Raw genomic sequence first — 27,319 nt, 5'->3', positions numbered from 1 at the left:
ATCTCCTTTCCCTCCCAGAGAAAATAGGGGCTTCCCGCGTCTCTCCGAGGGAGGGGCGCTCCCTCCTCCCCACAGCGCCGGCCTCCGCTTTGCTGGCTAGCCGGGGGTAGGCGGGTAGCAAAGAGGCAGGCCTTTCGGAGCTGCAGGCTGCCCCGGGGTCCTGACCCAGAGCTCCCTCCAATTAAAAGGCTGTCATGGCTACACAATGAGGAGCCTTCATGCCCTTGCATGGAAAAGGCGTTGGGCTGCCTTTCATTTCACTGCTGTGGCCCATTAGGGGCTTTTCTATAATGCTGGCTTGTCAGAGCAGCCAGGAGCCTGGAACAAAAGAGCCACAGAGACAGAAAGCACCATGTCCCCAGATTAAAAGGGAAAAAAAAGAAGCGGGGCGGGGGGAGAGAGAAATCCATGTTCTCAGCAGGAAAAAGAGCTCCCTCCAACTGGAGAAGCTGCCAGGGTGGCCAAGAAATGGAAATAGCTGGAGAATACTTTGGGGTCTTTGCCGCCATCACGTCCTGCCTAAGCCGAATTTGCCAAGAGGGCTAAATTCACCATCGTGAGAACGCCTGCTTTCCTCACCAAGGGATGCGGAAGGCTGCAAGGATAGGCTTTTGAATGGATAACCAGCGGCAGGTGAATGCACGCAGGGGGAGCGGAGTAAATCTCGGCCTTCTGCACAGACACTCTTGAGCTTTCACCCTGATTAGGAGGAGGAAAAAAGACATGCAAATCTATGCGAGCTTCCTCTGTGATTAGGAGGAAGAAAGGGTATGCAAATATATGCAAATTTGGAAATGTGGCAGAGCTGAGCTTTTCACAGCGCAGAATTGGCATGAACGTGACTGAGGGACCACCGTTCTTTCAGGGGCACCGAGAGCACTGACGCAGATTAGTACGAAACCCCGTCCTTTACATTTTCAAAGGTTTTAGGAATCTGAGTCATACCTTCAAAAATGACACCAGCCCACCTGCTAAATGTTTCCTACATTCCAGGTGGCCCAGAGCAATTTTTAGATAGAACCCACCAGTACTCTAGTCCTCATTCAGAGCAATCTCTGTGCATTCCTGTGTGGAGCTGGTATTTGCCACGTGAAACTAAGGACTGTACCAGCCACATTCCTACACGCCCAGCAACATACATCCACAAAGCCTCCCTCTGGCTAGAGTGCCACCGCCGCTGTTTCCATTTTGGGCTTGCTGTCCAGCATTTTATCTCTTTCTCTCCTTCTGGTCCCCAGCCTCTTTTCAGACCACCAGCTTCCTTTCTGTCCCTCACCCTCTTACTGTCTCACATCAAAAGGTGAGACAGAAAATGACTCAGGCTGCAGAAAGAGGTTGTCAGGCTTGACTAAGCCACGTCTGAAAACTTCAGCAGAGAGGGATAAAGCATTTGGACGAGGAAGGGGGAGAAAAAGTAGAGAGGCTGAATTCATGAAAATCAGCACAAAGAGGAACCTTTTTATGCTCACAGCAAAGAATTTCCCAGCAGAAGATTCCGTTCTACCACAAAGGCAGAGAACCTTCACAATCAGGGACAGTGTTTAGGGAAGGTGCAATCAATGCTCGCCACCCCCCCCATTTCAAAATGTACATGATTATCCCACATAAATGTTCTACCTCTGTTGGTTCTGATATATCAAGCAGCCCCCGCATTTGCTTAAGATGCACTGTTTTGTTTCACCAGATGAGCTTGAACATATCCAAGAGCAGATCGCTCAGCTTGGCTATGAATCTTGCTTTCTGTGGGGTACCCCTAGTTCCTCCCTGTTTCCCGCCAATTCCACAATGGAAGCCTGAAATGCCCAAAATCACAACTAAGCATGTCTTGTGCTAAATGAAAGTGGTACCCCTCCACCTGAGTTTTTGTGAGCTTCCTCTGTTAAAGGTAGCTGCCAAGGTCAGTTCCAAATCAACACAAGTGCCTTGCAGACAGAACAGAACTTGGTGATTTAGAGACAGCATAGAATGATGCACCCCTGGATATTTCAGAATGTTTGACAGTTCTATGATGCTTTTGTGCAGAGAGCAATGTTTGTAGATAGTTAGCATGGTAACGTATGTACCCCTACAGTGAGAACTCTGCTCTCACATCCTCTATACATACTTCAGTGTATAAATGCAGCTCTTGACGCCTTTCTAGCTCTACAACACAGATCCTGAAACAAAATTAAACCTGAACTGCATATTTCCAATCTAAAAAACAACAACTTTGACTCAGCCCTCAACAACCTGTAGATGTTTCCTCTTCCCTCCTCTTCCTTTTTCTTCTTAAGTTACACCCATTAAATTGCAAGGCTATGAGCAGGAACTGTCAGCGTTTAACCTTTGCACAGCACTCAGTAAATTTCAGGTGTTTTTTTTTTTTTTTTGGAGAAATAATGATAGCAATTGTTTGTCTTGCACGCAACATGATTGCCATTTGTGTAGGCTGAGTTCAAAGTCTACCTGCAAGGCCAAGCCCAGGAGACTGTTGACTTCTACAGAAAGTTACAAAACATACCATGATTGACTTTTCCTACCCAAAGCTTCAGCTCCATTTTCTATAGCTCACTGGCACCCAGTGATGTACTCAGACCTGGCACTTGGCCATTGCCAACGGCCATCAAACCTTGCCAACCCCAGCCACCCTTTTTCCTCCTGATGCCAAATGGGGCCAGTGCCATCAGAGAGAGAACCACCACCATCCATATCTGTGCAAATCACATGCTTGACACACTCGCTGTCTGCACAGGATTTATGGGAAGAAAGAATCAGAGCACCAATAGCCAGTTAAGTGGGGCGGTTTCAGCAGCAGACATTTTTCTGTGTTTCCTTCCATGTGGTCAGGAGGGCCTTCTGAGATCCATTGGTTCTCCCACAATGATCTTCTCAGGTCAGCCAGGGTTTCCAGTGCCAGAATCCTGGCACATATAGTTCAGGTTTTGTTTTTTCTGCTGGCTTTAGTGCAGCTTTCCCCAATTGGGTGATCTCCAGAAGTGTTGAAACCAACGCCCTGAATTCTCAGCAAGGATAACAAGAGATGGTGGATAGGTTCTTCTTCTGCCAACATGGGAAACAAGGGCAGCCCTTGGGACCAACATTGGCTCACCTTGGCTTTGATTCATCTCTTTGGTGCTCATCTACTACAGAACAGTTTTTAACAATCAGACATGCAGTCTAACTAATACAATTCTTTCCTTTCTTCCATAGGAATGAGAAAAAGGAAAATCCAACTTTGGAACAATCTGAAGAGAAAACCCCCTCCTCCTCCAAAAAAAAGATAGTTCTAATAATAATTATATATGGATTTGATGATTAGTTAAAATAATAGGTTATACAAAATATGTATGTTAAGATGTAGTTTTAGAATAAGAGGTTACTATATGATTTATCTATATCTGCTGCCTAAGAAGTCCAAAGTCATTCTTTTTGTAATTTTTCCTTTCTTCCCTTTTCTTTACGTTCCATCACTTTTGTATTCTTTCTTTATCTCTAACTCTCTTGTTCTCTACTTTTCTCTTTGATTATTAGTTCTTGTTTGTTTTTACCTTTATGCTTTTTATAACTTAATAAAGTTCTTATTTAAAAAAACATAATTCTCTCCTACGTCCTTTAGAATATCTCCAGAGACCAGCTTTATGAGACAAGGATGATCAGCAAAGTCATGTGGTCAAATGCTGGAGCCTCAGCATATCCTGGAGAACTTTTGGAAATGAATCTGCTTTCTGTCTGAGCTGCCTTTTAGTGGAAATGAAAGAAACAGGGACCTGATTAGCAGTCGCTCTATTTTATCCACATTATCAGAGCCCACTGCAATCAGAACATGTCAACGTTTTCCTATATGGCATCCTATAGTATCCAGGCATTTTTTCAAGACCTTGCTTTCTCCCAAAATATGTTCTGCAGCCTGAAAAATAAGAGCTCAGAGGCAGCAAACAGCTCCTGGTTCCAGACTGACCATTTGGCAAGACTCCTACAACTTCTGAACTCAAACCGATGTGGTGATTGTAAAGAGGTAGCTTGTTCCTCCAGTGCACAAGTACTTGAGAAACAGAGCTCGCCTTTGACCTACTTTCCTCTGATGGGTACCCTCCAGATCTGTTGGTGACACACATCCTCTCAACATTTCCAGAGGGCACCAGGTAGACAGCTGTCTTTTAAACCACGGTTAGTGACATGGTGGAAATGCAATTGCAAGCTTGTTGGGAGCAAAAGGAGACAGCTTGAAAGGGACTGTGTACAGGCATTTCTGTGTTTTAAAATACCTCATCTTCGTTAAAAGCCCTGCTACTGTGCTTTTTACAGCAACCTTTTGAAAACACTGTCCCCATGTTTCTGTATACTAGTGTGGAAGAGAATTAAAGCACCATATTTTCCTATTAATACTCCCTAATCCTGCTGGAAATTGGGGTCATGGAACTTGGGGCACCTATTTGCCCCTTAAATTCACACAGCCCCACCAAAAAGGGGCTGAAATTTTGGCCCTGCATCTCCAGTGACACCATGGTGACTCAGAGGTCAAACAAATTAAAACACAGACCAGAAAGTTTCTCTTCAAGTCCAAGTAAGGAGTGACAGTAATTTGCTAAGTGACTCAAGGAGTTCCTTCCTGTACATTTAAATGTGACCATCAATTAGATGTAAGACAGCAGAAGGTTCTCCCATCAACCTCCATCCACGGCTCTTTTATCCAACTATCCACCAGCTACAACATGATTGGATCAAAACAAATTTGCTGAAGCACTGGACAAAATAAGATCCCCCCAATCCATGGGTTTCCCCTAAAGAAACCTACCAGGCTGGCAATGGAATCTTATTTTCCTACTATGAGTAGGGCAGCATCCTCCATGTCAGCCAAAGGGCACAGTGGAACATGGAGTTTTGTCCTCCAGCAAATGGAAACACCTTGAAGGCCTCTGTCCATCATCTACTACTGCTGTGGAGGCAATACACTCAGTCTACCCTTAGACTTCAATGAGATTTCGATAAGACTCTTGGAGGAAAAAAAACACCTGTGGCCCAGTTATAATGCCACCTTCACTCCAGCTTGGAGAAAGTGAGAAGTTCTAGGAAGGCCAAATAGTGCTTTAATCCACAAGGACTGAATTCATCCTTGTTTTCTGAGCAAAATTGTCTGTGGTGGATGTCTAGCAGTTGCCAGATTGAGGGAGAAAAGGATTCAAATTCCCTTTCAGGACACCAGGAGCATGCATTCAGAACTTCTCTTGAAGCCTCAGGTTTGTGATATGAAAAGGAGAGTTAAAGTCATCAAAGCTCTCTGGAGAAGTCATAGGCTACAAATGTCAAGCATAAAATGCTGAGGGCCTACTACTGTCAATCACCCAGTTATGAATTTTCACACTACAGCAAAGAGAATGGATGCTGTGAAATAGCGATCCTTGTAGGGAGAGATCTGTGCTTCTCCTGCCATATCCAGGTTGCAAAGGGCAATCCTTGGTCAGGAGGAGGTGTAAGAATGTCCAAGAAGGCAAACTTTGGAAGGTATTTTTACAGGGGCCAATGTCAATGCTGAAAGGCCTAAAATTAGCACAGGCAGCTGCCCTGGAGGGCACAGGTGGTGACTCCCCCCCCACTTCCTCCTTTCCCATCTTAGCCCTGAAAGAGGAAAGAGGCAAGCATTCAGCTCCTCCTGGTTTGTCCCAGATCCTGATTAATTTTAGCAGAGCATAAAAGGTAAAACAGAAAGAGCCAGAAGACATATCTTCTGGATAAGTTACCTCAGAAAGAAGTCCTGTTTCACTAAGCTCAGTAGAGTTTACTCCCAAGGAAATGGGTAAATGCAATCTTCCTCTCTTTTGATCTAACACACCTTTCTTTAGGGAAGGAATCTCAAATTGTTGAAAGAGAGCAAGGAATCAAAATACTAGGAGAGCCTTTTTCAATCTAGAGGATTCTGGAAACCAGACTCAGAACAAATCAGGGAGGTACTTGGTGGGGCAAGGCTGACTGTGACCAGGTTCACACACAACACTAAACTATAATGTGGCTTGTTTGGTTTTGGCTTAGATGTTGGGTGAGGCCAGCCAATTGTGGCATTCAAGAAATCATGATTAAACAAAACATGGGTCAGTCTGGTGTATACATTAGATCATACAGAAATGAGTATAATAGGGCTACCACACCTGGGCGCCAAAAATCTGGATGCTTAGCTGAGGCAGCCAAGAGATACAGAAAATCAGACTACCTGTTGCCATCTAGTGGCTGCCTGGAATTTTGCTGCCTAGTAGAATCACTCCATGGTAAGCACCATCTTCCACAACATTTCTCCCGGCCCAAACCCTTCCCATATTCCAGGACTGCTCAGTGCTTGCAGGGCCATGAAATTTCTCTCTCCTCTCCTTGCCTCTCCTCTCACCATGTATCTTGTTTCCTGCCTCAGGGAGTCCACTGCCTGTCTATAAACAAACCCTGGCTAGAAAGAGAGGACCCATCCCAGCTGTGGTAGAGTCAGCTGCCCAGCTGTTTTTCCCCAGAGCAGACCATCTCTCTAGTATTTTCCCTCTTGTCTTGCTGCCTGTTTGAGTTGCTTCATGGCCAGCAGTCTTTGTTTTTGCTGGGAGCGGTTTACTCAGCCAGCCCTACCTGTAATGAAAGGTCCCTCCACAAGTGATTCAGGTGGGAGGGACGGTCCTCCCCAGCCTGGCCATGTATCTCTGACAGCCTAAAGCTCTGTGCGGAGGGCGGGATTGGGGCACGGCCCCTTGGCCTACCCTGCCGTTGTACCATGCAGATTCGTCTGTCTGTACCTCTGCTGAAAAATTGGAGGGGCGACAGAGAAAGCAAGCCAAAGTGTGACGGGAGGAACGGGAGCCAGCACTAAAGCATAACATGCAATCAGTGCCATGATTCAGGATCCCAGACTATTTGAAGTAGAGCCTTCCCAATCCAGATGTGTGGGATCACCACTCCTCTCATCCCCACTGCACCTGATGGGTGTGATACATCTGGGAAAGCAGTAAGTAGGGGATGAGTGACTTTTTGCAAGTGGGAAGCCACTCCGGTCTTTGGGAGAGACAGGAGGTGCAGAAGGTGGGACGCTCACGTATCGGTATGGGGTCATTCTCAGGGCTGGGGGTGAGATTTTCTCTTTTTTTCTGGGTCTTTGATGAGACTGAGGTCTTTCTTAGTTCTCATTAAAATAGGGTTCTGACCATTTAAGGGATACCTGATTGCTGTTGTAACTTCCCTTTTTAAAGTAACTGGAATCTGAAATGTGGTGGTCTGGAGGGAGAAGGAAAGCACTTGGAAGCCTCAAAAAGAGGTTCAGGAGTTGATGTAGGGAAGATTCAACCAGAGTACCAGCATATTTGTGCTGTTGTAACTTCCCTTTTTAAAGTAACTGGAATCTGAAATGTGGTGGTCTGGAGGGAGAAGGAAAGCACTTGGAAGCCTCAAAAAGAGGTTCAGGTGTTGATGTAGGGAAGATTCAACCAGAGTACCAGCATATTTGGGATGGGTCCTCTCTTTCTAGCCAGGGTTTGTTTATAGACAGGCAGTGGACTCCCTGAGGCAGGCAGAGTGGGGGGAAACCCCTTTTCAAAAATTATTAGAACTGAAACTCACTATTATCAGGGAGGAATTTGCTAGAAAGCTTTGCAGGGTTTATTGGTCTTTTCTTGCAACTGGTAGCCTGAAATATTTTCAACTAACTGTGTCAGCAAGTCACCCTTTTTATGTATGTCCCTCTTTTCTTCAAGGAACTCAAGGCAACTGGTAAGATTTTTCTCCATCATTTTATCCTCACAGGAACTCTGAAAAGTTGGCTGTGCTCAGAGATGGCAGCTGGCCCTGATCACCCATGAGAACATTATACTTTTTTGAGGACCAGAAATTAGATAATCAATACCAAAGACAGGAATCGGGCTGCCAGAGTCCTACTCCAATATTCTAACCACAATGCTCCCAACCCCAGGCTCTCCACTCATTGCCACCATGTGTCCTGGATTTCCCTAGTGGTGGTGGTGATGATGATGATGACGATAAGCTAGATAGTTTTGCTTTGGGAAGAGAGTGTGCAGTTGAACCACCTCTGTCTCATGGTCCCTTCTGTTCCAAGTATTCCCCTGTCAGACTTCACTGCTGTAGGCAAACACAACTCACTGGAGGCTCAGGGCAAGTAGGGCAGTTCCATGCATCTCAAGAATCAAAACTTGCCAAGACCTCCTGTAAGAATCTCTGGGCTGCTCGACTTGCAGAAATATCTATGGGATGACTGTATTCTAGGCTGTTTCTCCAGCAAGATGGCTAGACAGCTTATCCAAAGCCTCTAAGCCCGCACCAAGGGCTGTTCTCTCTCTGGGGAATCATCACAGCCAGCAAAAACCATTTTTCTGGCACAAGACCTGCTAATTATTTTTTTAAAATTAATCAGTTATGGCTTCCTGACATCCACAATCAAATTCCAATGAAGGTAAACACTACCGTTGTGAATTCAGTAACACTTCCCATTTTTCAAATTAAACACCAAGCATGAGATCTAAGATGTTTAGTCCTCTTTAACTTAGCAAACAAGTAAAGGAGCTTTCTGGCAACAAAGAGTTCTTTAATCTTGGAGGGGGAAACACAGTCTGAGCTAGAAACTGGAGACATTCCAGTTAGAAACAAACGTATCTCAGAAATAACTGCTTTTGTTAGGCCACTGCCTCTTGACCGTCTTCATCTCAGCCCCACAGATGCTTCTCCTCCAGACAAATACATATGTAGCACCTTGAAACGAAAACCACACACACACACACACACACACACAAACCCAAATTTAGGCATGCCTTATCTAGAACCCCACATTAGAATGTGGGTTTGATTGTCTTTGATTTATTATGGTGTCCAATTCCACCCATTGTGTTTAACATTGAGCAAAACAGTCTGTCTCTAACAACACAGGAACCCCTACATTTCTGCCTGGCAAATCCAGTTTGGAGAGCCAGTATGGTGCAGTGGTTAAGGCAACAGGCTAGAAACCGGAAGGCTGTGAATTCTAGTCCTGCCTTAGGCCTAAAGCCAGTGGGTGACCTTGGGCCAGTCACTCTCTCCCAGCCCTAGGAAGCAGGCAACAGGAAGCCACTTCCAAAATCTTGCCAAGAAAACTGCAGAGTCCAGGTAATCTCCAGGAGTCAAGACTGACTTAAAGGTACAAAAGGTACCAAAAAAAAAAAAAATCTAGTTTAATCTGCAGCAAATGAAAGCAGATGCATTATTAGGTTTCACAATTACTTATCTTGTACTCCAATAGCTTTTTCTTTTCTTTTGCCAGATTGTTGTAAATATAGAAATAAGCAGCATCCCTTAGAGTCTTGGAGAAAGGGCAGCATACATCAGTGACAAATACATAATAGATTTGGTGGCTTCCTACCTTTGTGCTTTCCCTTCCCCAGTGACATGGGTTTGACTCACTTGCTAATGATGGGAATTGGAGTTGAGTGTTTACTTGGGCACTTGCATTTCGTTTGCTCTTGCTCTGAGTTTCATTGCAGGGTGACCTACTGAGAAGTAATTTGTAGCAAACACAGTTGGGAGGATCCAAATAGAACTGATCTACAGGTACCTCCCTACCTAAGATACAATTCTTTGGCAAGAACCTTGAGAAAAAGGACCTACGTAAGGTTGCTGGGTCTATTAACAGAGCAGGGAATGGCTGGACAAAGGGAAGCCAATGCAGACTTCCATCTTAAGAGTTGTCCTCCCTAGACAATGCCTCTTTCTGCAATGGAGAAAAGACCACACACAATGGAAGTGTGAATGCAGAAATGTTGATAACTGGAAAGAGCAATGCTGAGTGGAGGAGAGTGCTGAAGAGATGTTGGGACAGGGCTTCGGGAAGCTGAGATGGATTTCATAACCTTCAGATCAATATAGGACGCCCTTGGAGAAGCTACATTTTAACCTAGAATAATGAGAATGAGCCCAAATATCAGCTGAAGAGAATTCCTGGATCAAGGCTAGGCTATATAATTTAATTGGCTGCTTGATTTGCATCTTAAGCAATGCATTCAAAGTATGGCCAAACTGGAACTGGTTTGGATGTTTAAAATGAAAAACGCAGGCACTTAATGCAACTCAAACGTGTTCCACTTTTATCTTAGTCCCAGATAGATCATGTTCAGTGTATCATCTTTTGATCTCATATTCTCAAAGTAAGCGTTGGTAAGAAATCACATTCTGTGTTAAGCCAGCACTCTTGAGAAAGCATTCAGACATTAGAATGATCATGTTTGGTGCAGAGTTGACAAATGCAACTCTGGAAAAGTTGTGTTCTATACACTTAAATGTATGAAAAATGCCAGGAAACTCATCTAGGTGCATTCATCAAAATACTATTTTAGGGGAAACTTTTTGCTGGTGTTGCTGTTAAAGGAAGTTTTTAGGCCATCGTGTGGGAATAGTACGGTGGCTCAAGGACTCTGAAAACAGCTCTGGTTTCTCCCTAGTCCCAGTTTGTCCTAGGCAGGTGTGTGTTTGAACTGGGCCTACTAGAGAAAGGGAGGGTTTCCTCCCTGTTGTTCTGACAGGCACTGTTTGTTTTTCTCTCCACTTGACAATCACTGCGGCATACAAGGGGAAAGCAATTAGCAGAGGTCAAGAATGTTGACACAAAACTGGTTCCAAGCAACCAGGGAAACCTGGCCTCTATTATATGCCAGGGAGAGGCAAGCAAGAGGGCTCATTAGTAAACCCTGTTTGCAAAAACATAAACAAAGTTCACTGCACTTGTCCTCCAGCTGCCACCAAACCCTGCAAAAAAAAAAGAGAGATCAGCTCATTAACCCAGGAAGGAGGAGGAGGAGGACAGGAGGAGGAGGAGAAAAGAGAGGAGGGAGGAGAAGGAGAAGGAGGAGATTTTCTAGCCAAGGAGTATAGGTGGGACTTTTGACAAGTTGGGAAGATTTCACAAAAATGTATATCCTGGTCAGTCTACTTGAGGAATCATTCCTTTACAAGCAGGCAACAAGAGCTCTGAAGAGGAGACCTGGACCACAACTCTGTAATGCTGGTGCAGAAAACGGCACACCCAATTACAACTCCCTGCAGAAAAGGCAACTTCCCCTAAATGTGCAGCTGCATCTATCTGATGGCTTAATCACTTCAATGTTCAAGGGTGAATTGCTGATGCAGACGTGTATCATAGCACAAGGCAAAGATTTAGCAGCTGAAGGTAGAACCACCAAAACGTCACACAAAATCAAGCTCTGCATCAAAATGCAAAACAGAATCAAGCATTTATAGGGAAAGGGAAGAAACACTTCTAGTTATTTTTAATGAGAACTTATTTGCAGGGCTTGAACTAAAACACCCTTATGCACTGATATTAGCCATCTTACGGATTCAATGCAATTATTCCAGTGAAAAACAATACCAGAAAGTGTACTCATGGTGAAAATACAGGCAAAAACCATATTATAAGCAAAATGCTTGTAAAAAAGGTGAATATTAGGAAAACTGCATACAAAGTACATGCATTAGCAGAAATACGCATGAAGCAAATACAAATTCTCAGGTACATTTTAAAAGGCCTACGTCCAAATATATTCTTTTGAAACTTTGAAGGGAAAACACCTGAATTGGCACAGAGAGACAGTTTGACAGGGATAACTGGACCCCATTTCTGGATTCCCACTAGTAGGAAATTCTTTTATTATCCCTGTAGTTCGTCCCCTTTGTATTTTTCAATTTCTATTCCCTTGTTTTATTCTGGCTTGCATCTTACTTTTATGCTGTTTTGTTATTTTGGTGCACGTAGCTTATTTTTATCTGTTAGGTATTTTACTGGGAGAAGATCATCTTTCATTGGAATAAAAGTTTGATTGGGGTTTTTTTTCTGTTTGATTTGAGCAAAATCGGGCTCGATCACTTCACCCCTCCCTACTCGTCTGTGCAGCACTTCATCAGAAGAGGTTCTAACGGCCAGGCTGCACCTGATACCTGGGCAAAACAAGTATGTTGGGTGACCACCCGGCGAGCATTTCGTAGAAACAGCCTTAGAGAAGCAAGGAAGGGACCTGATGAACCAGTCCACCAGCAGATGCAAATAAGAGCTCAGGACAACTCAAGTAATTGTTGTTGATGGGGGCCAACAATTTTGGTTCTTGCTTCAAGTTGGCAGTCATGACAGTGCAAGCAAAGTTTCACATGAAAAACAGACAGAGCTTTGATCGCGGCTCCCGTTCTGACTTCTCTGATCATTCCCTGTGGGTGGCCCTGCCTGTTTGGCTGTTGGCTGCTACCAACCACCAAGTGACACCTTGTTTGTCAGGTGTGATTTAAAGCATTGCTTTTCAACTGAACATGCACATGGCAGTTTACTAATCCATTAATCCCTAAATTAAGAAAGCAAAAACATACCCATGCCATTCCTGTGAGTGACTGTCCCCAGCAGCAATTCTCAAGGGGAACAGTTAGATGGAAACAGATGAGTTTTGCAGGGGGTTGGATTTTGGAGAGCGGGGCCCAGGACAAAGGAGGATCCCCAGCCCCTCCCTTCCCTCCTGGGGGCATTGCTGCAAGTGAGGAAATGTCCCAATCGTCTGCAGCAGAAATCAGGCTGGGGCTAATCGGATGAGTGCCTCCCAGATTTGCATCCTAATTAAACTCAAATACTTGCAATTCCATTTCAGTTCACAACCCTCAGAGTTGGACCAGATTAGCAGCTTGCTTCTCTAGACCCTACTTTATAAGAATTTTTATTTTATTTATTTTAAGCATCAAGAACATTGCAGAGTAAAATAGACTTTCAAGTTTCCCGTTTGGTTTAGGAGGAGGAGAAGAAATAAAGTGGCCTTCTGTGTGTGATCGGTCTGGGTCTAGAAGTTTTATAGCTCAAGGCAGAGCCAAGGGTTGCTGCCCCTCATAAATACTTTGTCCCCAAAGTCACCCAGATATTTTGGCACCTGAAACAGAACCCCACTTCCCTTTCCTAGCAGCAAGCATATACAGGTAGTCCTCGTTTAGCAACTGCCTCATTGAGCAACCATTCACAGTTACAACGGTGATAAAAAAGTACCTTTATGACCAATTCTTGCATGTATGACCTTTTGCAGGTCTGCAAAGCAAAGGAAAGCTGAAGTAAGATCATAAGCACAGTCGCGGTTTCCCTTAGTGATTGTTTCGTTTATCGACCAAGTTGCCGGTCCCAATTGTGGTCGCTAAACGAGGAATACCTGTACCTAAAAAAACCCAAAGTCCTGATGCCAAAGGCAGAGCTCTACCTTTGACAGATGTTGAAATGGTTTTATTTCTGCTACAATTCCTTCATTTTAAGGAAAGTTATTTCCTCTTTGAGTTTGGCTTATCTGCTGTATCTTTTTGGAATGAAAAACTGGCCTTTTGGTCTTCTTTGAGGGACAAGGTAGATATTACATACTTTTGCTTCATCGGAAAGTATTTTAGTGACTCAAGCATACTTTATTATGGCTGTGCAATTATTCCGTTCAGAGATTTGATTTGAAGACAATTTAATTAAAACAATTATTTTTTTCAAATCATATTTCCAAAGCAGTTTGAACCATCAAACTGAATCAGATACTCTAAATTAATTTGGAAAGATTCTGGATCAATTTGGAAATTGGCACATGCACAAACATGTTTTTCCAAAGTCCAGACAGGATCAGACTGATTTTCTAAATCAATTCCAAAATCTGGTAATCCAATCGATCTGACTTTCTGGTTCAATTCAGAAATTCTCATCACCTCAAGGTGCAGCCAATTTATTGGTTTAAGGAAGCCACCTCCAATCTGGAAATGTAGATCGAGACAATAAGAATGGTCATTGTGACTGGGAAGGATGGGAATCATGCCCTAGAGACTTGGAGGGAGCAGTACATTAGAAAGGGGTTACTTCTTGTGCCTTTACGTCCAGAGTCTAAGGAAGAAGGGAACCTATCAAGTACCACAGTGCCTAGGCAGTGTGATTAACCTTTTGAACAGCATCTATTTAAAGAATCTCCCCCACCTTATCCCTGCCGGTTGGCGTAAGAAGCCATAAAACAAGACCCAGTGGACTTAGCCCTTCGTAAATCAAACCCTTTTTTCCCTTAATGGTGTCTGTTTAATCTTAGAAGAGAATGTATGTAGCTCAGGGTTGAACTGTGGAGTCCTTGGGGTTCTCTGAGCTTGGTTGTTTTCTTGCAGACATTTCATTACCCAACTAGGTAACATCTTCAGTGCAATTTAATGTTAATCTTAACACTTGGCACCTTCCTCCCCAACATACAGACATCTTAGGTGGGGTCAGCGTTTGCAAAATAAGTTTTCCCTCTCCTTTCCCTGGTGCAAGTCAGCAGTGGATGATGGGAAGGCTGAAAGGGTTCTGAGAAGTCCTCCCCCAAACACACAAGGAGATGCTGCTTAATCAGAAGCCTCCTCTGCATAATTTGTGCACAAGCAGTATTTAGGAGGTTGGTGAAAGCACATCGCATCTCTTCCTCCAAACATTTAATTCTTAATTTTAATTCTTAATTTTAAATATATTTTATTTTAATGTTTAACTTTTATCTGTATTATAGTTATATTGTTGTTTGATCTATGTGTTGGTTGTTTTATTCATATCAGCTACCTTGATTTTCAGAGAGACAGAAATGCAGAGTATAAATCAAATAAATAAATTTCCTGCTTTGAGAAAAGTTTGCCATTGCTTCTTGGATTTTTAAAAAACTTATTAAATAGTTTACAAATATGGGATCTCCTGGAGGTGTCCCATCTAACTACTAATTCTGCTTCACTTTTCTTATGTCAGCCAACATCATTAGCAAAAGGCACATGTATCCTACCATGTCTGCAACTGAAAATATGTTTTGTAGTTTGAAGGTACAGTATATGGGTGTGTGTGTGTGTGTGTGTGTGTGTGTGTGTGTGTATACAGGTATAATTTGATTTTACTTTCTCAGAAAAATTAAATGTTTGTGGCTGTTAATAGAATTCTGGAGAACAGACCTGTTACCCATAACAATAACAGTTCTGGACAAAATTTAATCCACGAAAAAGCTCAGAATCACTTGGAAAGCACACCCTGTGACCCTTAGCATCCTTTAGACCCCAAATCTCAGTTATATAAGGGTGAGCTGTGGGCAGCTATGGAAGAGTAAACGCTCTCTGTACATGTTCTGAGACACTTACGAATTATGGGCATTTCTCCACGTACGCTCCGAGGGAAGGCGCTAGAAACAAGCCCGGGTTCTTCACGGCTTTGACTAATGCCCTAAAGAATACTCCCCCCCCCCCCCCGCGCCCTGGTAAAGAAAACTTCCCGACGCCCAGCCCTTCACTCCCTTTCAGGCAGAGAATGATTTAGGCGGCGAAGCCGGCGAAACAACATTTTGCAAATTCCACAGAAGATCTGTCTTTTAAGTTTCGGCTTTCCCTTTGCGGTTTTGGGGATACCCCGCGCTTCTTTCCAACCCCACCGCGTCAGTCGCGATCTAGCCTCGAACGCGAGGACGTTACGAAAACACTAAACTAAACTAGACTAAACTAAACCAGACTAAACGCTAAATCCAAACCATTCACCGCTCCCTCTGACAGGGGAGGAGAGGGGTGTCCGGGGAGGGAGACAAACAGGTTTTGCCTCTCGGCGGCGGCGGCGCGCAGGTTCAAAGGCGTCGCTCGGTGGGGCGAAACTCTCGCCCGCTCCCCCTCCCCGCCGCGGACCAAATAAGAGAAAACTTCCATCCCGACTCGGGGGTCCGATTTCCAGGAAGCGAGAAAGCCAGCATCGCGCCCGTGTTCAACACACCCACAGCTTAAGATCCTGTTTAGGGCTAAACAGATACTCGATTGTCCCCGCGTAAAGGGCAATTTCTCCGCACGATTCCGCTCACAACCACCCGAGGCCGCGGGAAAGAACAGGCGACGAGGGCTTACCTGCTTGAGAACCTGCAGGGCGGACGCTCCACAGGAGAAGAGTTAGCGCAGGCAGGCAACTTCGGATCTGGTTCTTCTTCATGGTTGCGAGGAGGTCTTCAGCTTTACTCGAGGAGAGCCCTTTCCCCTTTTCTCCCGGCGCGTACAGTATTTCAGGCTACAGCATTCCGCCGTGGGATGGGAAAGCAGCCGCCGAAATGAGAGGCACCTGATCCAGACCCAAGGGAAAGGAGTCAGCTCTGACGGGGGGCGATCAACTGCTGCTTTCCTGTTTCACTGGGTCTTTGGCGAGTCCCCTCCGTCGACGCCTTTTCTTAGTCCCCCAAAGTGGCAAATTCCCCCCATCGGAGCCACGAGCCCCGGCCGTGGCGCTTTGATCTGTTTTACTCACACACAACTCACAAATTACACACACTTCATTCAAGAGAAGCTCCTGCGTAATTGGCTGGGGCTGCGCCGCGCTCTGGCCAATCAGAGGACAACGAGAGACTCCGGAATGAGGAATGAAAAGCGGAGATTTGTTTTGAGAAGGAGAGCGCGCGCGCGAGAGTCGACCCGTGCCAGCAGTTTATTGTAACATCGTCCCACCATCTCTGTCGCGATATAAATTAATTGATGCATCAGTACAGCAATCGCTGGTGGTTGGATAGCTTCGGATGGGGCCCAAACGAAAGCGATTCTGTCGCATTTGATCATTTCATTCATGTGCTCACCTTCAAAATGAAGTCTTCTTCATGGATAACTTAGAAATCTCTTTCATTGCCCCCCCTACTACCATTTTCCACCACCACTCTTGTACTTCCCACAGATTATTAGTGCTCACAATCTGTCCCCCATAGTTATCCCAGTTAGCCCATTTACTAAAGTTAATCTGATCTGCATTAACCCCAAGGGTTGGGTTAACAACATTTCTTAGGCTAACATTTGGTACTCTACTTTGTCTCTTACATAATGTATCCTACTTTTGACACATTAAGACCCAGGTCTCTGGAAGAGGCTCTAATGCTGGGATAGGTGGAATAAAAGGGGTCACTCATGCCCTTGTTATCTCCCAGATAGACTACTGCAATGCGCTCTACATGGGGCTACCCTTGAAGAGTATCTGGAAGCTTCAGCTGGTCCAGAATGCAGCTGCACAAGCTATTTTTGGGGCCCAAAGAAGGACCCATATAACACCACTGCTTTGCAAGCCGCAATCGGTACCAGTTTGCTTCTGGGTCCAATTCAAAGTGTTGGTTAACACCTTTAAAGCCCTACATGGCATGGGACCAGGTTACCTGAGGGACCGCCTCTCCCCCACGAGTTCATCCCGTCCCACCTGATCACACAGAGAGGGCATGCTCCAGACCTTCGGCAAAAAACTCCGACTAGCGGGGTCCAGGGGATGGGCCTTCTCTGCTGTAGCCCCCGCCCTTTGGAATATCCTGCTCCTGAAGGTGAGATTGGCCCCCTCACTCCTGCCCTTTCAGGGGGATCTGAAGACCTGGTTCTGTCATCTGGCCTGGGGTGAGGAGGGGGATCATCAAGTGTGGGGTTGGCTTGTCCCTTAGTGGCCTGGCATCACTGCCATGAACCATTGGCCTCCTGGATTTTTTTCCCTTTTATTTTTGTGAATGTGAATTGTTGTAGGTTTTAATTGTATATTTATTTATTGTTTTAACGTGTTGTGAGCTGCCCAGAGTCCCCCATTGGGGGGAGATGGGCGGGAGACAAATTTAATAAATAAATAAATAAAATAAATAAATAAATAAAAGAGAAGGAGGATGGCCAGCAGCAAGGTGGATGGACTCAGTTATAGTAGCAAAGGATGCATCATTGGAAGACCTGCAAGACCAGTTTAGGGACTGATAGTCATGGAGAAAATCTATTTCCAGTCACTAGGAGTCGACATCAACTTGATGGCACATAATCAATCAACATTTGGTGGACTAGTTTGTTGTTCAATGTATCATGAGGACACAATCATAGGCTAACCATCATCACTCCCTTTTGTTATGGGAGATCCAGCTACAAATCCCTGCATAGCCACAAGACTCACCAAAAGATTTTAGGTAGCTTGCTATCTCAGTTTAGCTTGGCTTGCCTTACAAGGTTACTGGAAAAATATATGGAATACATCTTGGGAAGTAATGTGTTCATTGAACAGGTTTCCAAAGTGTAAAAAAGTGTAATATTTGGAAGCTAAGAAGAGGCTGAACATATTACAGTAGAAGAAACATATGAAGCTGCCTTCTACAAATCATTAGTCCATCTTAGTTCCATTCTGTCTGTAATGTTCTTGGGACTTCAGGCAGAATTTCCTGAATTGGAGCTGGAGATTGAATCTGGGACCTTCTTCATTTTAAGCATGAGTTCCTCCAGTCTACAACAGTCCTTCCCTGTCTTATGCTACCACCTAGCATGGGAGGGTCTTGGGAAGTAACATCTGAACTAGTGAAGGGCACTTAGACCAGCCTTGTCTACATGCAAATTAATCTAGGAATCAGAAAGGCTGGCTTCTAAGGTGAGTAGATGATCTCATCCCCAATTATGGATTTGAGAAAAGGTTCAACAGCCCATCATCTATTTGCCATGACTATGGATGTGATTATGTAGAAATCTTAGGAAGTCAGCAACAGAGTTGCTGAGTGTGAGGATACAATATTTCTGTTTTTCTCTACCATTGTGATGCTCAATCTCAGCCCGCTGACCTTCCATCTGGCAAGTTTGGGAGCAGTTTTGCTCATGGTTCCACCCTGTTGGGAAAGTAACCAATTTAAAATTTACCCTCTATTTTCTCATGGGCACTCATGAACTTTCAATACCGAAACCAGATTGATTATATACTTTGCAGCCAAAGATGGAGAAGCTCTATACAGACAGCAAAAACAAGACCAGGAGCTGACTGTGGCTCAGATCATGAGCTGCTTACTGCAAAATTTAGGCTTAAATTGAAGAACGTAGGGAAAACCAGTAGACCACTCAGGTATGACTTAGATCATATTCCTTGTGAGTACACAGTGAAGGTGATGAATAGATTTAGAGGATTAGATTTGGTAGACAGAGTGCCTGAAGAACTATGGATGGAGGTCCATAACATTGTACAAGAGGCAGCAACTAAAACCATCCCAAGGAAAAAGAAATGCAAGAAAGCAAAATGGCTGTCTGATGAGGCTTTACAAATAGCTGTGGAAAGAAGGAATGCGAAAAGCAAGGGTGAAAGGGAAAGATATAAACAACTGAATGCACTTTTCCAGAGAATAGCAAGGAGAGATAAGAAGGCCTTCTTAAATGAACAATGCAAAGAAATCGAGGAAAACAATAGAATGGGGAAGACTAGAGATCTCTTCAAGAAAATTGGAGATATCAAAGGAACGTTTAGTGCAAAGATGGACATGATAAAGGACAAAAAAGGCAAGGACCTAACAGAAGCAGAAAAGACTAAGAAGAGGTGGCAAGAATACACAGAAGAACTATACAAGAAAGATCTTAATGTCTCTGATGTCCATGCTGGTGTGGTCACTGACCTTGAGCCAGACATCCTAGAGAGTGAAGTCAAGTGGGCCTTAGGAAGCATTACTAACAACAAAGCTAGTGGAGATGACAGTATTCCAGCTGAGTTATTTAAAATACTAAAAGATGATGCTGTTAAAGTGCTGCACTCAATATGCCAGCAAGTTTGGAAAACGCAACAGTGGCCACGGGATTGGAAAAGGTCAGTTTACATTCCAATTCCAAAGAAGGGCAATGCCAAAGAATGCTCAAACTATCACACAATTGCACTCATTTCACATGCTAGCAAGGTTATGCTCAAAATCCTACAAGCTAGACTTCAGCAGTACGTGAACTGAGAACTACCGGATATACAAGCTGGGTTTCAAAGAGGCAGAGGAACTAGAGATCAAATTGCCAACATTTGCTGGATCATGGAGAAAGCACGAGAGTTCCAGAAAAACATCTACTTCTGCTTCATTGACTATGCAAAATCTTTCGATTGTGTGGATCACAACAAACTGTGGCAAATTCTTAAAGAGATGAGGGTACCAGACCATCTTACCTGTCTCCTGAGAAATCTGTATGCGGGCCAAGAAGCAATGGTTAGAACTGGTCACGGAACAACCGATTGGTTCAAAATAGGGAAAGGAGTACGACAAGGCTGTATACTGTCACCTTGCTTATTTAACCTATATGCAGAGTACATAATGAGAAATGCCAGGCTGGAAGAATCACAAGCCAGATTTAAGATTGCAGGGAGAAACATCAACAACCTCAGATATGCAGATGATACCACCCTAGTGGCAGAAAGTGAAGAAGAACTAAAGAGCCTCTTGATGAGGGTGAAAGAGGAGAGTGCGAAAGCTGGCTTGAATCTCGACGTTAAAAAAACTAAGATCGTGGCATCTGGACCCATAAATTCCTGGCAAATAGAAGGGGCAGAAATGGAAGCAGTAACAGACTTCATTTATTTGGGCTCCAAGATCACCACAGACGGAGACTGCAGCCATAAAATTAAGAGACGTTTGCTCCTTGGGAGGAAAGCTATGGCAAACCTAGACAGCATATTAAAAAGCAGAAGACGTCACCCTGCCAACAAAGATCCGCATAGTCAAAGCTATGGTTTTTCCAGTAGTGATGTATGGCTGTGAGAGCTGGACCATAAAAAAGGCCGAGCGCCGAAGAATTGATGCCTTTGAACTGTGGTGCTGGAGAAGACTCTTGAGAGTCCCCTGGACTGCTAGGAGGTCAAACCAGTTGATCGTAAAGGAAATCAACCCTGACTGCTCATTGGAAGGATTGATAATGAAGCTCAAGCTCAGATACTTTGGTCACCTAATGCGAAGAGAGGACTCTTTGGAAAAGACCTCGATGCTGGGAAAGATTGAAGGCAAAAAGAGAAGAGGACGGCAGAGGATGAGATAGTTAGATAGCATCACTGAAGCAATGAGCATGAAACTGAGCAAACTCAGGGAGGCAGTGAAGGACAGGAAGGCCTGGCACGATATGGTTCATGGGGTCACGAAGAGTCGGACATGACTTAACAACTGAACAACAACAACTCATGAACTTCCAGAATCCTGGCATCCTGGCAAGAGGGCTGGAATTGTGTCCCCCATTTACGGAATCACAAGATCTTTAGCTAGAGAACACAGCAGGGAAAGTGTCACCATTGGCAAGGTCACAACACATGATGCAGAGATGATGGCAGAGATTCAGGAGTAGGCGCCCTGAACAATGGCCATAGTCAGAGGAGAGTGGGAGGAAATGAGATCAGAGTAGCCAGAGAGGGAAAGCAATATTCATGGATGCTTGCCAGCCAAGGACTCCCCACCAGAAGAGATTAAGGCTCACCTGGCTTTGATATGCGGTTTTGTTTGAAAGACTATGGACTCATGATAAAAGTCACACAAGACACACAAATCACTGAAGGAAGGCACAGTTCTGCAGAGTATTCCTTTTATGCTTCAAACCACCCAACTGAGATTTGTCAAAGTTAAATCCAACTTACTTTATAGTTTCTAAACTCACTTAATAGTTTCCAAGCATAATCACTAATAAACTGCAGTGTTTGTGGCTACCCAGAAATTATAGGACAGAATTGGTTGATTGTTTTTTCTGCATCCAAAGTTGAAACATTTAAATGACACCAGACCCCAGCAGCAACCAGAAGGAGGGGCAAAATTTAAAGAACAAATGTGGAAGGGGAGATTAAACTCTGCCCTAGTCAGTTGGGTAATTTAGCTTTACTGAGATAACAAAACATGGCAGAGACAAAATCCCCCATTGCATGTAAGGTCTACAACTTGATATGCCAATGCCTCTAGTTAAAAACATGCTTACAATCAACCTCAATTCTGAATCACTGTGAGGGCAGAAGCACAATCAATTTTAGGATATGCCACCACCCAGTCTGCCCCTTGTTAGGCTACTATTAGCTTTTGCAGGAGTGACCTCAAGGTGTGATCAAAGGATGGTGTCCGCCATGGTGCAATCAAACTCCGTTTTTCATCAGTGTTGCATAAATAAAAAATAGGCGAAGCTTTGACTGCACTGTTGCGGTCACCATCTTGACTTCTTTGACCATGCCTCAGGAACACTCCTGGGGTTCACGAACAGGCACAATATGAGTAGCTTTGACCATATTTACATTCATCCCTCAGTTAAAGGGGCTTCCAGGTATGGCCCAGAACGAATGCAGGTGAGCCCAGAGCCCTGCCCACCTGGCCCAGAGGGAGGAGCCCCATGCCTGCCACATCATTCTGTTACTCAAGGCAGGGCTGGGTTCTAAAACCAGAATTCTCTCCACCCCACCCAAGGTGAATCACAACCGGATGTAAGTGACAGCAGAGAGGAAAAAGAGTATTACTTTTTAACTAATTAGGGCCCCTGGCTGAGTCTTGGCCTGGAAGCCAATGCAGCAAGCCTAAGGCAAACCTTGGTAAATAACATGGAGGCTCTTCTTGTGTCCTACTCAAGTCTTCCTAAGGACTTGATTTCATCCATTTCAGGTTGCTTTAATCCTTTATGCTTGAAACAGTTTCCATTTTGTCCCCAAATGACTGTTTCTTCTCCTGTGGACTTTATTCCTTTACTCTGAATCAAAACAGAAACACTTCCTCAGTCATGACAAATAATCCCCTTAACTACTGGAATATCAATATTTGAGAAGAACTGGGGTACTAGAAAGGTGGAAGAAATATCTGCTGTTGCCCTTTGGCGCCTCTCTGTGGCTGAAAGTATAGACTACCTTGGAGACCAACTACAACTGTAAAAATACTGTAGCCAAGTTCATTCCTTCCTAACAAAATCAAGATCAAATTTCTGAAACATACATTGGGTATGTTTCAGGTATTTTTTTTAAATGCAACTGTCCAAGAGATGTGGGGGAAAAAACAACAACAGAGAACATATGAATCCATTTTCAGTTTAAGAATATTAGTGCGCAAGGTAGCAATCATTAAGGGTCAAACTTTTTTTTTTTTTACAAATATTTTAATACATACCTTTCCAATAGGGCATATCTGGAATGTGGTGACACTTGAAATCACATTAGCTTTGTTGCATCTTTGCTATGTGGAAGTAGTTATTTTTCATAATATTTATGGATCCTCTTAATTTTAATCTGTGTTCACTGGGTATTGTCGGTATTACTGGCTCTGAAATCAAGTAGAACTCAACACAATCTGGCAGGTCAACAGACTGTAAACTGAAGCACTATGTAGTAGATGCCACTAGTAAGCCTAGTGGCATTTTTGTCTATAGACCCATGTTCTGCCAATGGCCTCAGATTGAACCAAGGCTCTGCTGGCCTTAAGAATGAGAAGCGTGTTCTCATCATGTCTGAGAACATCTGTTTACACAAGAAGCAGAGACAGATCTGATTCAAGCTGAGGCAATAACATATCAAGTAAGATGCTCCCTAAGCAAAAGGATGCAAGGTAGACTGTGTCCACCACCCTTATTTCTGCAAGGCAAATTGGTGTTGCAGGATAATCTGTTCAATTCAGGATGTCAACAAGTCAGCTCATGATAAAGCAGAGTCCTTCCTCCACACTGCCGTGGCCAGGTATGACTCATAGACTTCTATGGCAGACATTTGTCTGACAAACATCCATTTAGCAGTAGTACTTGCTCTGCCACTTCGAAAGGTGTCTGGTGTACCAGAATATGGAGTATCTTGTCAGAGACTTAAAGAACGGGTTTTTCTTTAGATTACATGCAGAATTCATTAGCATCACAAAGGGGGACCGGATGTGTGTGCTCCTCCCTGATGGCAGCCACTTTGGAAAAGTCATCCAGATTATTTATCAGGACTCATTCCTCAGTTACATGAATGAATATGTGTAAGTCCAGAGAAGCATCTCATGTTGAGAGTTAAAAGTAATTCCCCACTCCTACTGTAGATCATTGAAAGCAACCACAACTCTGAAATCAAACAAATGCCAATTGGGTAGAGTTATGGAAGTGAATGGTTACCACTATGTGAGCTGGAATTATTTTGAGCTTATGGATCCTGGGCAGTAGAAAAGATGCTTTGTAATATGACCTCCATCAACCATGGACTGGATTCATTCCCAAGCTAACTTACTCAGACAACTGGTGGGCGAAATGTGCAGCTGGATTCAGGAGGTGGGTATAATGCCTCTCTGAGGAAGGATGAGATGCCACCTACATTAAAAGAGGCAGTGGTATGCCTCTCTTTTGAGAAGTAATCTCTCACTCCACCAGTATTAGACAACTTCTACTCAGTCTCCAACCTTTCTTTTGGGGAAAAGTTGTTGAGAAAGGGATGGGGAATCAGCTAGAGAGGATTCTAGAAAATGCAAATTATCTAGATCCCTTCCATTCAGGATTCAGGCCCAGCATAGATGGAAACAGAACTGGTTCCCTGTGGTGGATTACCTTCATCAGTTGGTGGAAGTATGCTCCTCCTGCTCCTATTAGATCTCTTGGTGGTACTAAATATCATTAGCCATGGTATCCTTAGAGAACACCTACCAGGACTGGTATTCGGAGGCACTGTTTTACAGTGATTCCACTCTTACTTGGCTGGACAATACCATACAACTCTTCCAGTTGTGCAAGAGGAGCAATTGATCCTGTGGTCATGAGCTACAACAAAGCTTAGTCCCTTTCCCAATGTTATTTAAAATCTGTATGAAACTACTTGGAGAAGTCATCTACAATTTTGAAATGAGGTGTTATCACTACACTAAAGGACACTTAATTGAACATTACATCCCAGTCTGGGCCAGAACTGCTATAGGAGTCTTGTGAGAAACTGGATGGAGAGAAACAAACTCAGATTAAACCTAACAACACAGAGGTGCTGCTTGTCTGTAAACAGCTGGGCTTTCCAAAAATGTCGGTTCCGTGTCAGTTCTAGAGAAGGTTGTGACATGGGGGTTCTTCTGGATTCAATGCTCCTGCTTGAGTAGCAGGTGGAGGTCACGGTCAGGGAGCCTTTGGCCAGTCAGCTGTACACCAGGTATGACTCTACTGTACCTGGACCAAAAAGCCTTGGTGATGGTGTTCATGGCTCATCACTGCTGACATCTGCAATGAGCTCTACACGGGGCTATCTTTGAAGATAACCCTGAAGCTACAACTGATACCCAGTACAGCAGCCAGACTGCCAGCAGGCAAATCCCAGTACTGCCACATAACACTTCTAGACCAAATTTAAGGTGCTGGCCATTACTTATAAAGCCCTCTCAGGATGGCAGCAGGCTATGTTAGGGACTGCCTTATCCAAAATGATTCTGTCCATTCTGTGAGAAGGCCTGTTTAAGGTCCTAACTTCATGAGACACACATGGCCAGAAGAAAAGCCTTCTCTGTGGTTGCCCCCATATGGATTATGCTGCCCCAGGAGGGCATTTGGTCCTTCGCTTCTGGGACTCCAGAAGATCCTGGAGACGCTTCTTTTTAAGTAGATGCTTGATACTTTGTCCAATGATAACTGGGTGGCTGTTTCTAGCTATATTTTCAGTGCTGAAGGATTTATTATTTTATTTGTTATTTTATAAAGGTGGGGTTTATTAGTTTAAGGATGGATTTTTGTTTTTTAGATTTTACACTACATAGAGTTGTTTGGGAAGGCAGTATAGAGATTTTGAAAATGAAGTAAACAAATAAGCATAATTGTGCAGGAAATATTCTCTACTAACCAAACGTGTTTTACTCTGCATTTTTTAAAAGCAGCCAAGCAATGGGTGGCCTGTTTCTACCACACATTCCTTTGGATTTTTAAGTATTTTAATTAATTGTTCCCCTTGCATGTTTGGCTCCTTAGGCAGGATCACAGAAAATTGCTTCCAGTGTTCTCATAGGCAACTCCTAAATGAGCATAGCTGAATCTAAAATGAAAAAGCTGACATTTGTCTCTTCTCCAAAGCCACGTCCTACCACTTGTCTCTGTGCAAGACAGAGTTTACTGCAGCCCTTCCCAACCTGTTTGGCTTTGCGTCATTGGAGTACAACTCCTGGAATTCCCAGACACTAATATACAGAGGTGTCGGGACCTGTGGTTCAACATGCCTAAAGCCTACCAGCATGGAAACAACTGATTTAGAGTCATGAGCTGCTGGACTCTCCAAAAGCTTCTGCTCTACTGAAGGAATTGAAAGACACTAAGAAATCATGGCACCTTCCTTCAGCTTCAGCTAATTTCTTCTCACAGTAACCTCTGATGGGTTACTGAGGGTGGATGGACACCTCATCCTCTGTCTTGTTTTTTCATAAAGGAAGACATGCAAAGGGCAGGATCAATGGGAAAAGGAATCGGAGTGTGTTAAGATGAGGTCTCCCATGACTGGATTAATCAGGAATGCCCTTCCTCAGAAGAGCCATAGTGTGGTAGGAAAGCACATGCTTTGCATGCAAAAGAGCCCAGGTTTCACCATGTGCATCTCCAGGCAGGCAAGGTTGGGAAACATTCTATTATGAAAACGTTGCAGGGTGACTGCCAAAACGTACAGAGACATTGCTGAGCCAGACAGATCAATGGTCTGACTCAAGGTAAAGCAGCATCCTGTATTTCCACTGGAAAGAAGCAAGTCTGAAATAGCCACCCCTTGCCTCTCCTCTAGACAGATGCAAGGTTGGGAAGAAGACTCAACAAAGTGTGGCCTTCCAGCTCCCTCCTAGCAGGCTGAACTTCTCAGTTCTTTCTGCCCCAGCTTTCTGGCATCCTGGCAGGAGGGAGTGGTGGGATCCTGAGACCTTTAGCAGAGCTATTGGCAAGGTCACTGGTCCTGTCTAGGAGAGGGGAAGATGATGGCAAAGAATCAGGAGTGGGTGCCTTGAACTATGGACATGATCAGGTGGAGAGTGGGAGGAAATGATATGAGAGCCATTAAGAGAAGGAATGTAACCTTCAAGGCAGTTCACTAGTCCTTCTCCCAGCCCCAAAAGGGATTTGCATTTGCCAGTGTACAGAACAGAATTGTGTAGACATATCTGTTTGGAAGAGTGGGTTGTGCATGCTGGGTACAAAGCAGGGAAGCTCAGGCATGGTTTTCTGCACTGCTCTATTGCATGTTCCCATCATTTTCCAGAACTTTACAGGGAGGGTGTTCAAAATTAAAAGCTGGAATTGCCTACTGGAGAAAAACAAGTCACACATTGTACTTCTCAAACATGATGTCCAGTTATTGGACAAACTCCAAAGCTTACAATTTAAAAAAAAATAATTTTATAGGTTTGTGGTGGTGGTGTAGTCTACCCTGAGTTTTCTATGTTTTAAAAGTGAGGTAAAATAGAGATAAATAACAGGATACAATAAAATAATATAAAAGTCCTAGATAGCACAGGCACCTGGTAGAAGCCACAGTGATGATACATGTATTATGACATAATCACACTAAGGAAGTGAATTATATAATTTGGGTCATGGTGTGACTGACCACACCATGACATAATTTGCATCATGATGCACTTGAAGTCACTGGTCCTCTACTGAAAACATCCATAATAGATAACCAACTATTGTT

General features: G+C 43.9%; 1 protein-coding gene across 1 annotated transcript in view; it reads right to left on the bottom strand.

Annotated features, from left to right (window-relative positions):
• The window catches only part of ERBB3 (erb-b2 receptor tyrosine kinase 3), a 97,974-nt gene extending 81,734 nt beyond the window's left edge, over positions 1 to 16,240 (bottom strand). Inside the window, exon 1 of the mRNA XM_007423530.4 lies at positions 15,850 to 16,240. Within this exon, the coding sequence (XP_007423592.2) occupies positions 15,850 to 15,931 (82 nt within the window). The 5' untranslated portion in view covers positions 15,932 to 16,240. The remainder of the gene's footprint in view (positions 1 to 15,849) is intronic.
• Positions 16,241 to 27,319: the final 11,079 nt, after the last annotated feature.

The sequence above is a fragment of the Python bivittatus genome, unplaced genomic scaffold (genome assembly GCF_059951505.1).
Source record: "Python bivittatus isolate LINGU-HERP-01145 unplaced genomic scaffold, Pbiv_v1 ctg000220_np1212, whole genome shotgun sequence".
In the NCBI taxonomy this organism is placed as follows: Eukaryota; Metazoa; Chordata; class Lepidosauria; order Squamata; family Pythonidae; genus Python; species Python bivittatus.
The sequence above is the reverse complement of the archived record's forward strand: the minus strand, read 5'-3'. Positions and strand labels throughout refer to the sequence as shown.